The sequence below is a fragment of the Echinops telfairi genome, unplaced genomic scaffold, assembly GCF_000313985.2.
Source record: "Echinops telfairi isolate 266 unplaced genomic scaffold, ASM31398v2 ScPeMD7_443;HRSCAF=831, whole genome shotgun sequence".
Taxonomy (NCBI): domain Eukaryota; kingdom Metazoa; phylum Chordata; class Mammalia; order Afrosoricida; family Tenrecidae; genus Echinops; species Echinops telfairi.
In genome coordinates this window covers 44,591,595-44,605,311 of record NW_022104341.1, presented here as the reverse complement: position 1 = coordinate 44,605,311, position 13,717 = coordinate 44,591,595, and the positions used below count along the sequence as shown (strand labels likewise).

At 39.6% G+C, this 13,717-nt stretch overlaps 2 protein-coding genes across 20 annotated transcripts in view; one reads left to right on the top strand and one right to left on the bottom strand.

The window, feature by feature from the left end:
- The window catches only part of FUBP1 (far upstream element binding protein 1), a 36,790-nt gene extending 32,070 nt beyond the window's left edge, over positions 1–4,720 (bottom strand). For 9 of the 18 annotated variants that reach the window (XR_006680224.1, XR_006680223.1, XR_006680222.1 and 6 more), the window contains exon 1: positions 4,543–4,719. Coding sequence is in view for 14 of the 18 variants with exons in the window: in XM_045292081.1 (XP_045148016.1) it covers positions 4,543–4,650 (108 nt within the window). In the remaining 4 variants the exon portion in view is untranslated. Of the gene's footprint in view, positions 1–4,542 lie in introns of all 18 variants that reach the window. The other 9 variants (XM_045292091.1, XM_045292092.1, XM_045292084.1 and 6 more) reach the window with 3 other exon arrangements.
- A 578-nt stretch (positions 4,721–5,298) lies between these two features.
- DNAJB4 (DnaJ heat shock protein family (Hsp40) member B4) overlaps positions 5,299–13,717 on the top strand; it is an 81,137-nt gene continuing 72,718 nt past the window's right edge. For both annotated transcript variants that reach the window (XM_045292094.1, XM_045292093.1), the window contains exon 1: positions 5,299–5,633. The gene's annotated coding sequence lies outside the window, so the exon portion shown is untranslated. The remainder of the gene's footprint in view (positions 5,634–13,717) is intronic.

Genomic DNA, 13,717 nt, shown 5'->3' with positions numbered 1-13,717 from the left:
AATATTTGATTTACAAATAAGGAATCCCACTTCGCGGAATTTCATTTATCACGGTAGGGTCTAGAACCGATTAACCGCGATAAACGAGGGTTCACTGTACTATTAAAACGATCTGTTAAAAAATTAACAACAAACTTTTAGAATGGAGGCAAACAATTGCTTTCCCCTGAAGAAACATTCGAGCAAAACCAGTGGACATAATACATTTTTCTATGATACAGAATATTACCAAACTATAATAAATGCTTTGTACTCATTGTTACTGAATTAGCAGAACAAACCCATGAGGTAGAGGGTACTCAGTGAGGTAGATTCATTTTATAGTAGAAAAAAAAAATCTCAGCAAGGTAACTTAACCAAGGTCACATGATGAGTATATGGAGAGGTCTCCATCTATTATCAATTGCCTTGAACTTTGGGCAAGGCCTTGGTTCCTCAATTTTTATAGAATTCCATTCATGATAGTTACTATCACCACACTTGATTTATTAATTTTTATCATGGAAAATGACAAGGATTCTAAAAACTGAAATAATGTAATGGCGATGTCAGGCCTTAATCGAGAGAGGACACCACACTTGGTAAAGTTAACAGGGCAGCAAAAAAAGGAATGCCCTCAAAAAGATAAGCTCAAAGAGTTGCAGCCAACAATGGGCTCAATCATGAGAATAGTTTTAAGGATGGTGCAGGACCGGGTCTCGTTTTGCTCTGCTACGCAGTCACTGTGAGTTGGAACCAACTAAATAACACTTAAACTCCAGTATATCCATCACCCATCTTTAATAATTACAAGACAAAATGGATTACCCCTGACGTGCAGAATCATATAGAACTATTTTAACCGTCCCAAGTTTTATCAGGAAAATGGTGTGGTTAAAAGTAAACTTGGTGAGCCCTGCTTGGCACAGTGGTTAAAGCCCTCAGGTGTGAACTGAAAGGTCACCAACTGCTACCAGATGTGGTAACCTGCTTTGGTAAATATCTATAGCCAGTGGGGCAATTTACTCGATCCTATACATTTGCTAAGAATAGGAATTGACTGATGGTAATTGATTTGGTTTTGGAGTAGGGTAAATCCAAAGGCTTGAGTCTTAAAACTATTAAGTACCAGTTTCCATAAACCAACTGTCCTTTTGTTACCAACATTTTCCTTTTAAAAAGATCTGGAAGTACAAATACCTACCATAAAAAGTACTGGATTAAATATACCATATATATTCGAGTATAAGCTGACCCAAATATGAGCCGAGGCACCCAGCTTTACCACAAAAACTGCATTTAAAAAGTGCTGAAAAATTCAGCTTATGACTCGAGTATATACGGTAAAAGCTAAACTCTGCCATGGACCACTTCTGATTCATAGCAGTCCTACAGTAGGTCTGAGAGACTCTGTGGGGATAAAAAGCCCAATCTAGTTCCTGAGATATAGTAGCTAATAAGGAGAACCCCATATATTTAATTTTTCAAGACTCTTTAGTCAAGCTAACCTTCCTTAACCAAGCATTTCGTAAAAATTCCTTTTTCCTAAAAGTTTTACTGATCACTCCTGAAAACAATGGTTCTACCTCTATAAGTTTTCAAACACGTTGAAATAAATGTTTAGTAGGAACTTATTTTCTAACATTTTCCTAAATAATGCTGTAAGGTATTTTAAGTCAGAGAAAATATAACTATGGAGGGGGAAAATGGTTTATGTTGTACATACTGACATAGTTAGTGTTTACAACTGTTTACAAATGCTCTTTGAGTTTGCTGAGGAGCATTCTTGAACTTTAAAAAAGAACTTTGGCACACAGATATTTATTTATACCTCTTTATTTATTAGAGCCATACAAATTAAACACCACCTGATGCTTTTGGATTCTAAGATTCTGGAATTCTAAGAATGGTCAATGAAGTGAAAATGTTAGCAAAATCACGCAAGGAAGAAAAACTCATTCAAGTAGTACACATTTCAAATGGAAAATCTGAATTATTACTGCAAACTAAAATAAAAATTTAAATTATTTAACTTAAATCTACATGTCTAATAAGTACTGTGGTAACATTAAGATGAACAGAGAAAGGATTGAAGTTGTCAAGACATCATTTTGCTTGGCTCCACAGCCAATACGCATGGAAACAGCAGTCAAGACCTCAACCAACATATTTGTGTTGGGTAAAACTCTCTGAAGTGTTGAAAAGAATGTTATTACTTTTGAAAATTAAGGTGCCTAACCCAAGCTATGGTATTTTCAGTTGCCTCATATGTATGTGAAAATTGGACACTGAATAAGGAAGGCCAGAGAAAAACTGATGCATTTGAACTATAGCACTGATTAAGAATACTGAAAGTACCACATACTGTCCAAAGGTCAGATCTGTCTTGGAAGTATAGCTGCTTACAAAGGGATGGAGAGACTGTGCCTCACATACTTTGGACCTGTTATCAGGAGCAACAAGTTTCTCCAGTTCCTGGAGATGGTTATCATGTCTGGTAAAATGGGAGGTGGGTACCCCGCACAAAAAGAGGAAGGACCTTGACAAGAGGAATAACACAGTGGCTGCAACAATGGGCTCAAATGTAACAATTGTGAGGATGGCACAGGACAAGGCAGTGTTTCATTCTATTGTACGTAAGGTTGCTATGAGTTGGAACTGACCCAGGGCACTTAACTTACGGTGACCAGATGTCCCGATTTTTAGCAATTTTTCTTGCATCCCGCGGCGTTTTAAAAAATTCCCTATTTTTTTGAAAGAATGCACAAGCTAGGGTATATGGTTTTCAGCTGCCATGTGGCTATTTCGCCAGGATATTAGTTTTATCAATGGTGTCCTGCTTACCACTGTTAAAATCTGGTCACCTTAACTTAACTACAAGTATTATGTATAGTTAGTTGAGGTTAGGAATCAGATTAATAATCATCTAGGAAACATTTCCTATTGATGTTGGAGAACCTATGAACAAGTCTGTATTGGTCTTTTTATTCAAAAGTAAAAATTTTGAGGCAGTGTTACTGGTTCTTTGTAATGAACTGTTTCAGAGTTAAGTCAGATTAGTTAACCACTGCCTGACTTTAGAGATTAAAAAAACTAAAACTAAACCAGAAGCAAGTTACCTAAATTCCAAAAATGCCTAGTTCTGTAAAACACACACACACAGGCACACACACATTGCTACCTCTACACCTATCTCTTAATTTTTAGTTAACAAAAAGTGTGGTGGCACTGTCATGTAAGCGTTGGACTGCTAACCAACCTGGATAAAAAAATAATAAACCACTAATAGAATTTTTGTCATGCTTAATGGTTTGTTGTTATTCTAAACATGTTAAGTAGTAAAGGAGAAAAATGAAAAAAATCCCAAAATTGGTATTAGTGATGACCATTTGTCGACACTCCCAACTATTACTGATTTTGAGTAGAGTTAGTTTCATGTTACATTATACAGTTAAGAGATTTTTTATGAGCTTTGCCTTTCATTCACCAGATCAGTTAATCATACTGGAGGGTAAGAAGTTAACAATGTGATGGCAATATATGTACAAATATGCTTGATAGAACTGATGTATGGAATGTTATAAGTTGGAAGAGACCCCAATATAATGATTTTTAAATTTAACAATGTGAACTCCTAATCCAATCAAAACATCCCCCCAAATTACTTTCTGATTAGTTTCCCACAGCTTTCATGTGGAAAAGAGGTGCCTTCAGGATAAACGTAGGCATCGAAGTAAAACAAAGAGGTCTAGCCAGTTTACGATTCCAAAGACGCGGATTCAAACCGAAACTTCTGGTATAAAGAGCCTGAAGCCATTTTGAGAAATAAAGGGATTGGATTGGTAAAGGGCTGAACGGAAATCCCGCCCAAAGGAAGAATTTCAATTCGGGATACCACCGCTATTAAGCCCCTGCCGAGTAGGTGCGGGCGAACGAGCCAGAAAGCTCCTTGGATTGTGAGGCCGAAGTGGACTGGCTGGAAGCTGCCCAGTCCCTTTAAGTAACAAACGCCTGAACGTAAAGATCCTAAAGACAGACCGTGGTCCTTTCCCACGCATTACCAGAACCTTCCACACGACTGTGCAGAACTACGCGCGCTTTGCCAGACCCAGTCTTCGATTGGGGTTCTTGGGGCCGACAGGGCGAGTTGAATAGCACCATGGGGCTTCCAAGGCGGAAAGCCTTGACCGAAGCACACTGCCTCCCCTTTCTCCCGTGAAATAGTTGGGGGGCCGAGCGGCACTTAGCCACTGCGCCACGAGGGCTCCTGACTCGAGGATTCGGAGGGAAACGGGAGGTCCGGCGTCTTCCTAGGGAGAGGCGCGTGTGCCGCAGGAACGGGGGGAAACTTAAAGGCCATTTGTGCAGCACGCGCGGGTTCTAAGTACGTTAGCTGCTGAAGCTGTTCCCTAACAAAACCACCCAGGGAAACGAAGTCTCCACATTTCGGACGCCGGAAGGGCCCCACTTCCCCCTTTCTCCTGCGCGACGGAGTAGCGGCCTACTCAGCCAGCGGCCGATTACCGCGAGCAGCCCGAGTCCCGCCGCGCGGTCCGGGCTTACCTGTCGGGCTCTCTGCAGCGCATCTTTGAAAGCATCGTTGACTCCGCCGCCGCCGCCGCCGCCGGCTGAGCCTGAGGAGGGTGGAGGCACTGTCGAATAGTCTGCCATAACTACCCTAGCGTGGCCGCTGCGGCTTCTTCGCAGAAACCTCTCCTCAGCTAACTGCTAAGAAAGAAAGAAAATGGCGGCCGCCGAGGCTATGTCACATTCTTGTGCGACCATCGTGCCGTAAAGGGGCGGAGACTGAGAGGAAAATCTCGCGACGTTTGTGAGGCAACGCGTTGGGATGGGGGTGGGGCTGGGAAAGAAAAGAGGGAAAGAAATGTCGCGGGATCTGGGCTTAAGAGTCGGCGAGATTCGGGGTTGTGTCCGAGGCTCTTCTCAGCGTGTTATTGCAATTAGCCTTTGTAGTAGTGGGCGACTTTGACGTTGAGATGGCGATGGCCGTTGGGGGTGGGGTGGGGGGTTCGGTAAACCGGAAGTAAAGAGTACTGGTTTCTTCTCCTCGGCCGACTCCGGGAGAAAGCATTCGTAGGCATGAAAGTATCGCCAGAGGCCATTCGGTCTGTTCCTGAGGGAGGGAGTGACGTCGATGACGCGGCGACGCAACAGAGTCCCCGGCGCGCTCGCAACTTTAAAGCGCGCTCGGAGGCCGGGCCGCGCGGCCGTCTGCCGAAACCGTCCGCCGAAACCGTCCGCTCGGCCTAGCGGGAACCCAGCAGCAGCATGCTTTTCAGGGTAGTAGAGGCGTCCTTGTGGGTCGTTTCTAGATTGTCATATTTTAGTTGTATTACAACTGGGGATAAATCCAACCTGGAGGCGTCTTAGTTCTGTTTTAAGGTTTTTGTTCAAATAATGTGGGTGAAGTTGTGACCATATGAATCTTCTTTTCTCTTTAAAAAAAAAAATTCCCAAATTCAATGTTAACCAGACTGATACTCTAGTATTGGATGTGACCATGGCCACTTTTACTGAGGTCTTTAGCATTAAGAAAGCATCCCTCTCCTCCACCCGTCAGGAACTTGTCCAAAATTGACCGGGCGGCTTTGAAGAAGTATCTCTCCGCTATCACAACCCGTGGGAACTCAAATGTAAGTTGACGTTCAGAATTGTCATTCCAACCTGTGGACCTCAGAGATACATAGACTTGTATTTGTGAGTTTGTGAATCCAGTTATCCAGTAATTCCAGACATTTCTCCAGATTTTGCGAGGGATATTCAGCTTTCAAAGTACCTATTTTGTAGTTTCAGTTACTTTTGAAACACCAATTATTAGTGGTTATTTTGTTTAATTTTGCACTACAGTGATGTATCCCCTAAATTATTTGCATTTACATAACAAAGGTTAATGTAAAAGTAACTTGCCCAATATTATGACATTTGTTTCTTGTGAGCTGGGTTTTTAAAACAGTTCTTTTCCTATTGGTCTAGCAGTAATTTCAAGAAAAATATACCATAGCCTTTTAAAAAAATATCATTTTACTGGGGGCTCTTACAGCTCTTATAACATTCCATACATCAATTGTATCAAGCATATTTGTACACATGATGCCATCATCATTTTCTAAACGGTAGCAGCCTTGTTTTTGGTACATAAATAATGTGCCCATTTGCTCAAGGTCCAAATAGACACCTAAACGGTTTATGCACATGGATACAAATCGGCCATTATTGCCCTCCAATCATCTTTAACTACATTTAACAATGATTCTTATCTTTATTTTTTACTACTCATAGGTATCCCTGCAAATTTTTGTGGAAATTTGCATTTGGGAAAGCATGGAATCACTGGACTATATACATTTAAACATGCTGCGCTTGTAAAGTCATTGAGTCACTTCCAACCCATAAGGCCCCTATGTACAACACTGCCCAACCCGGTACCATTCTCACAATTGTTCTTATGTTTGAGCCCATTGTTGTAGCCCACTGTGTCAATCCATCTTATAGCCTTCCTCTTTTTTACTGCCCCTCTCCCTAGCATGATGTCCTACTCCAGGAACTGGTCTCTTCTGACAATATGTCCAAAGAAGGTGATTCAAATCCCTGACTTCATTACATTAGAGCATTCTGGCTCTAATTCAAAGAGAACTTTGTTTCTTCTTTTGGCAGTCCATGGTACCATCAATGTTCTTCACCAGCATTATAATTCAAAAGCATTCATTCTTCTTATTTTATGTTTTCCTTATTTAATGTCCAACTTTCACGAGTATATGAGACAATTGAAAATATCATGGCTTGGGTCAGGCACACCCTAGTCGCTAAAGTAACTTGCTTGCTTTTCAACACTTGAAAGAGGCCTTGTGCAGTAGATTTACCTAATATAATGCATTGTTTGCTCTGTTGACTGCTGCTTCCTTGATTGTGGATCCAAGCAAGATGAAATCCAAGACAACTTCAATCTTTTCTCTGGTTATCATGATGTCACCTATTGATCCAGTTGTGAAGATTTGGGTATTTTTGTTTTTATTTTAAACATTGAGTTACAATCTATATCGAAGACTGCAATCCTTTATCTTCATCAGCAAGGATCTCAAGTCTTCCTCACTTTTAGCAAGCATGTTGTGCCGTCTGCATATTGAAGGTTGTTAAAAAATTTTCTCTAATCCTGATGCCCCATTCTTCATGTAATCTAGCTTCTCTGATAATTTCTCCACACAGATTAAGTATGGTGAGAGGATGCAGCCCTAAAGAACGCCTTGGCTAAATGTAAACCATGTAATAGTTTCTTGTTCTGTTCACACATCTGTCTTTTGAGCTGTGTATAAGTTCTACATGAGCACAATTAAATGTTCTGAAATTCTCACTTTCAAGCTATCCATCGTTTGTTATGATTCACACAGTCGAATGCTCTTGCATAGTCAATAAATATACTGGACATAGGTCTAAATGCTCAATATGTAGCTTTATAAGATTGGAGCTTTTGATATCTCCCAGTAGTCTTATGAGATTGGTGCTTTTAATATCTCCATTTTACTGGGGTACAGATAGGTTAACAAACGTCCAATGTCCAGGTTAATAAATAAATATTGGAGCTGAAATTTGAACTCAGCCTGACTCTTAAAGTTTGAGCTACCACTATGGGTGCTTGGAAAGACTGGGTGAATAAATGAGTGCTAAATCTATGAAACATCAATTAATGCACTGCCTCTCTTTATAATTCCTAACTTAATACAATTTGGCATTTTTAATTTGTAATTTTGAATACCTGCTGTTGTTTTATAGGAAGATAAATAAATTGTTCAAGGAAAGGTAGCTCTGGAATGTGAAGTAGTAAAAATAGATTTAACCTATAAAAATGTAGCAATCACTTAAAATGATAGAAACTTGTTAATTATATTTGACTTGTTAGTGTTCTATGTATATGCCTTGTGTGTATAAAATTGATGATTTAAGGTATTTCCCAAAATTTTGTATGGTTTATATATTTGTGATCTACATCATTAACTAGATTGTATTCAAGGCCAGGATAACCCTTAAAAACCATTGTCCTCCGTCAACTCCATATATTGATTAGTTTCCCCCATAAATTTCCCCACAGCATCTATGATAGTATTTGTACTGTTAGTCTACATATTGGTTTCTTAGCATAGCAAGGGATAATAGATAAAATTCTTCTGATATTTGGGAGCAAAATGGTTAATTCTTCATATTTTAATCTTTAGAAAGGTAAAACTTAAAAGTTGTCTATGAATATCTGAGTTTTGTCAGCTTTTTAAAATACTTGAATGAAAGTGGAGATAATAAATATCAAGGGGTTTGCTAAAGTGCCATTCCCAGCTTTACAGGACATTCCAAACCTAATGAGAGAAGACACGTCTTGACTGTAACATCGAAGGGCTGGGCGCATCTGTTTGCATCCTGTGTTCTTAACTGAATCTGATCTTTGACTAAGATCCTCGGGAATATCATGTATCATCATAGGATACAAAAGGAGCTCTGGTGGCGTAGTGGTTTTGCATTGGGCAGCTAAGTTCAAAGTTCGTAGTTCAAAACTACTAACTCCTGGGACGAAAGACAATCTTTCTACAACCATAAAGAGTTACAGTCTCCCCCCAATAAAATGATTTTAAGAAAAAAGAAAAGAATGATGGCAACATGTACAAAGATGCTTGATATAATTGATGTATGGATTGTTTTAAGAGCTCCCAATAAAATTATCTTTAAAAAAAGAGTTACAGTCTCAGAAAGTCACAGGGCAAGTTCTACTTTGTCATATAGGGAGGCTATGCTTGACATTGTTTAATGGAGGTGAGTATAGGATGCAGAGGGAACTGAAAATCAGTATTCAGTTTAAAAAATGTACTACACCCTGCTCCTGTTGGTAAACCATTTAATTCCCAGCTTCCCATTAGGCTTTGTGCCCTAATGTTTGAGTGAGTTTAGCTAATTTCTTTTTTTCTTTAAATTATTTTATTGGGGGCTCGTACAACTCTTTGCACAATCCATACATCCATCCATTGTGTCAAGCACATCTGTACATTTGTTGCCATCATTCTCAAAACTTTTTTTCTACTTGAGCCCTTTGTATCAGCTCCTCATTTTCCCCCTCCGTTCTCTCCCTCCCTCCCTCATGAACCCCTGATAATTTATAAATTATTATTTTTTCCTGTCTTGGACACTCTCCGATGTGTCCCTTCACCTGCTTTTCTGTTGTCTGTCCTGCAGGGAGGGGGTTATATGTAGATCATTGTAATTGGTTCCCCCTTTCTCCCCCACCTTCCCTTTCCCCTCCTGGTATCTCTACTCTCATTATTGGTCCTGAGGGGTTTATCTGTCCTGAATTCCCTGTGTTTCTAACTCTTAGCTGTACCAGTGTAGATCCCCTGGTCTAGCCAGATTTGTAAGGTAGAATTAGGATCATGTTAGTTGTGGGGGAGGAAGCATTAAAGAACTAGAGGAAAGTTGTATGTTTCATTGGTGCTACACGGCACCCCCACTGGCTCGTCTCCTCTGCGCAACCCTTCTGTAAGGGGATGTCCAGTTGCCTGTAGATGGACTTCGGGTCTCCACTCCACGCTGCCCCCTCATTCAAAATGATAAATGATTTTTTTGTTCTTTAATACCCGATATCTGATCCTATGGACACCGCATGATCACACAGGCTGGTGTGCTTCTTCCATGTGGACTTTGTTGCTTCTCAGCTAGATGGCCACTTGTTTATCTTCAAGCCTTTAAGACAGCGGTACCATTCGGGGGTCAAATGACCCTTTCACAGGGGTCACTTAAGACTATCGGAAAACACACTTCCGATGGTCTTAGGAACCAAGACACCACTCCTCTATCAGTCTCTAGGCGGTCCGCCAAATACGAGTACCCAGTGTGAAGACTGTTATTGTTACTCGTGTTACTTCATGCTTCAACAGAATATTTCATTTATTTGTAAATAGAAATAACTTTTACAATATGTAATTACATATTGTTTTTGTGATTAATCACTATGCTCAGTTTGTAACAATGAAAATACATCCTGCAGAAAAAAAGAAAATACATCCTGCATGTCAGATATTTACATTATGATTCATAACAGCAAAATTTAAGTTATGAAGATGCAACAAAAATAATTTTATGGTTGGGGGTCACTACAACATGAGGAACTGTATTAAAGGGTCACTGCACTAGGATTGGAGAACCACTGCTTTAAGACTCCAGACGCTATATCTTTTGATAGCTGGGCACCATCAGCTTTCTTCACTACGTTTGCTTATGCACCCACTTTGTCTTCAACAATGGTGTTGGGAAGGTGAGCATCAGGGAATGCCTGTTTAATAGAACAAAGTGTTCTTGCATTGAGTAAAGGCCCAATGTCCATCTGCTACCTTAATACTAAACCTATAAATATATGCACATAGATCGATTTCCCCATTGTCATATATAAATATATTTACATATGTACATGCCTATATTTAGACCTCTATAAATGCTCTTTGCTTGCCTCCTAGTTCTTTCCTCTATTTCCTTTTACTTTCCTCTTGTCCTGCTATGATGTTCAGATTTTGGCTAATTTCATAGCATGTATTCGAAGAGAATAAAATTACAGGCTGCATACATACGTGGCACACATACATGTTGCAGAAGTTAGGTGTCATTGATTTGGTTCCAACTCAGAGAGACCCCACGTACAACAGAAGAAAACACTGCCCAGTCCTGTGCCGTCCTCACAATTGTTATATTTGAGCCCATTGTAGCCAGTGTCAACATGTTGAGGGTTTTCCTCTTTTTCTCTGCCCCTCTGCTTAACCACACGATGTCCATCACCAGAAACTGATTTCTCCTGATAATATGTACAAAGTACATGAGACATCTTGCCATCCTTGCTTCTAAAGAGCAATTTGAGCTGTTCTTTAAGGACAGACTTGTTTGTTCTTTTGACAATCTGTGGTACTTTTAATATTCGACAGCACTGTAGTTAAAATCCATAGGTTTGAGATTGAACGGATTCTGATTTGGAGTTGGACAGTACCCACAATTGTGTGAGACATTTCCTTAAAGTTTTGTGAGATTCTGTGGAACCTTACAGCACTTTGCAGAACCCAGAGATGTGAGGGAATATACCAAGGAAAGAATAGGGGTTGGGGTGGTTGTGGGGAATGGGGCAGAATGGCATCTTGGGACATCTATAAATTTCCAACTCTTTGCTAGTTAGCTGGTATTAAAGAAATAATTACCATGAATGTTGTTAATAAGCTTTACTCCAGTCTGGATGCCATGTTCTTCATATACTCCAGCTTCTCTGATTATTTGCTCATCATATAGATTGAATAAGCATGGTGAGAGGATACAACCCTGAAACATACCTCTTAATTATAAAACTGCAACGTTCCCTGACTCTCTTTGCATAACAGAACTCTGGATCCATGTTACAAGTTCTGCAAAAGCACAATGAAGTGTTCTAGAATTCCCATTTTTCTCATGGTAATTCATAGTTTGTTGTGATCCACACAAATACCTTGTTGTGATCCACACAAATAAAATATAAGTAAACATCTTTCTGGTATTCTATACTTTTAGCCAAGATACATCTAACGTCCATATCCTCTTCTTAATATGGGTTAAACCTCTGGTAGCCCCTTTTCAATGCACTACAGTCATTGTTGGATGATCTTCAGCAAAGTTTTACTTACATGTGATATCAATGATTTTGTTCTATAATTCGAGCATTCTGTTGGGTCACCTATCTTTGGAATGGGTGCAAATATGAATCTCTTCCAGTCAGCTGGCCAAGTCACTGTCTTCCACATTTCTTAGAGTGCTTCCATGCTTGATTAGCTTGCTAAAACATTTCAATTGGTATTCCACCAATTCCTGGACCTTTGGTTTTGGCTAATGCTTTCAGTGAAACTTGGACTTCTTCCTTCAGTACCATTGGTTCTTGCTCATATACTACCACTTGAAATGCTTGAATGTCACGTCATTTTGATACAGTAACTGTGTGTTCTTCCCATTTTCCTTTGATGTTTCCTACCCCATTCAGTATTTTGCCCATAGAATTGCTCAGTACTTGAACCCGAGGCTTGAGTTTTTTCCTAGAGTTCTTTCATGTTAAAATATGCTGAGCATGTTCTTTTTTGGTTTTCGAACTCTAGGTTTCATTATAATATTTTACTTTGTCTTCTCATGCTGCCCATTTTTCCCCTCCCTTTTTTAAATTAAAAGATCATTTTATTGGGGCCTTTTGAACAGCTCTTAGAACAATCCATAATCGTATCAATCATATTTGTACATATATTACCATCATTATTTGCTAAACATTTACTTTCTGTTGAGCCCTTGGTATCAGTCCCCCCCTCGTAACCCCTTGATAAATTATAAATTATTGTTATTTTCATAGCTTAAACCGACCACTGTCTCCCTTTCCCCACAGTTTTTATTGTTGATCCACCTGGTGTGTATGTGTATGTGTCGATCATTGTGATTGGTTCCCCTTTCTCTCCCCATCTTTCCTAACCATCAGTGAAAGGCAGGACTTTCATGGGATCATCATGATAGTGGGGGGTGAAGAAGCCTCAAGGAACCAGAAGAATATTGTGTGTTTCATTGGTGCTATTCTGCTCCCTGGTTGACTCACCCTTCTGTGAGGGGATGTCCCATTGTCTACAGATGGGTTTTGAATCTCTACTCTGACCCCTTTCATTTTTAACAATAAGGTTTTTGTTTGTTTGTTTTGGGTCTTCTAATGCCTGTTACCTGATTCATTTGGCTGTTGCTTCTTGGCTAGATGGTAGTTTAACTTCAAGCCTTTAAGATCTCAGATGCTATCCATATCTTTTGATAGCTGGGCACCATCTGGTTTCCTCACCACATTTACTTATGCACCCATTTTGTTTTCAGCGATTATGCTGGGAAGGTGGACATCATAGACTGCCAGGTTGTTCTTTCATTGAACAAAGTGTTCTTGCATTGAGGGAGGGCTTGAGCAGAGGCCAGAAGGCCAATCCACTACCTCAGTGTATTGCCATATAAATATATGTACATAGGCCAGTACGGCCTTTTGAAATGTTCTGTTCAGCCCTTCCTTTCATTTGCCAAAGCTACTCTACAATTTAGATCAAAATTCAGAATCTCGTCTGATTTCTACTTTGGTATTTTCTTTTCAGTAGGATCCCTGGTAGGGTAGTGGTTACAAGATCCTGTGATCCACATGGTAAGCAGTTCAAAACCATCAGCAGCAATGCAGGAGAAAAGGTAGGCTTTCTACTCCTGTAAACAGTTACAGTCTTAGAAACCCATAGGGCATCACTAAGAGTCACCATTGATTCGATGGCAGTGGGTTTGGTTTTTGGTTTCTTTTTAATGACATTTTGCCTTCTTCATGTACAATGTTCTTGATATCATCCCACAGTTCATCAAGTCTTCTGCCATTCTTGTGATGTTACGTCTAAGTCATATTTTGGCACTTGTGGACTTTTATTTTTTTCCATAATAGACATTTTGAGTACATTTGCATATATCATAAGCACATTTGAGTACAGAGACATTATGAACAATTTGTACACAATCTTTAGTTCATGTATCCAAATTAAAATGGCATATAGTTAGAATTCTTGTCTAAATTTCTGTGATTTTCCAGCTTAAATTTAGAAGCAGATTTTCTTTCTTTTCTTTTTTTTAATCATTTTATCAGGGGCTCATACAACTCTTATCACAATCCATACATACATCAATTGTGTAAAGC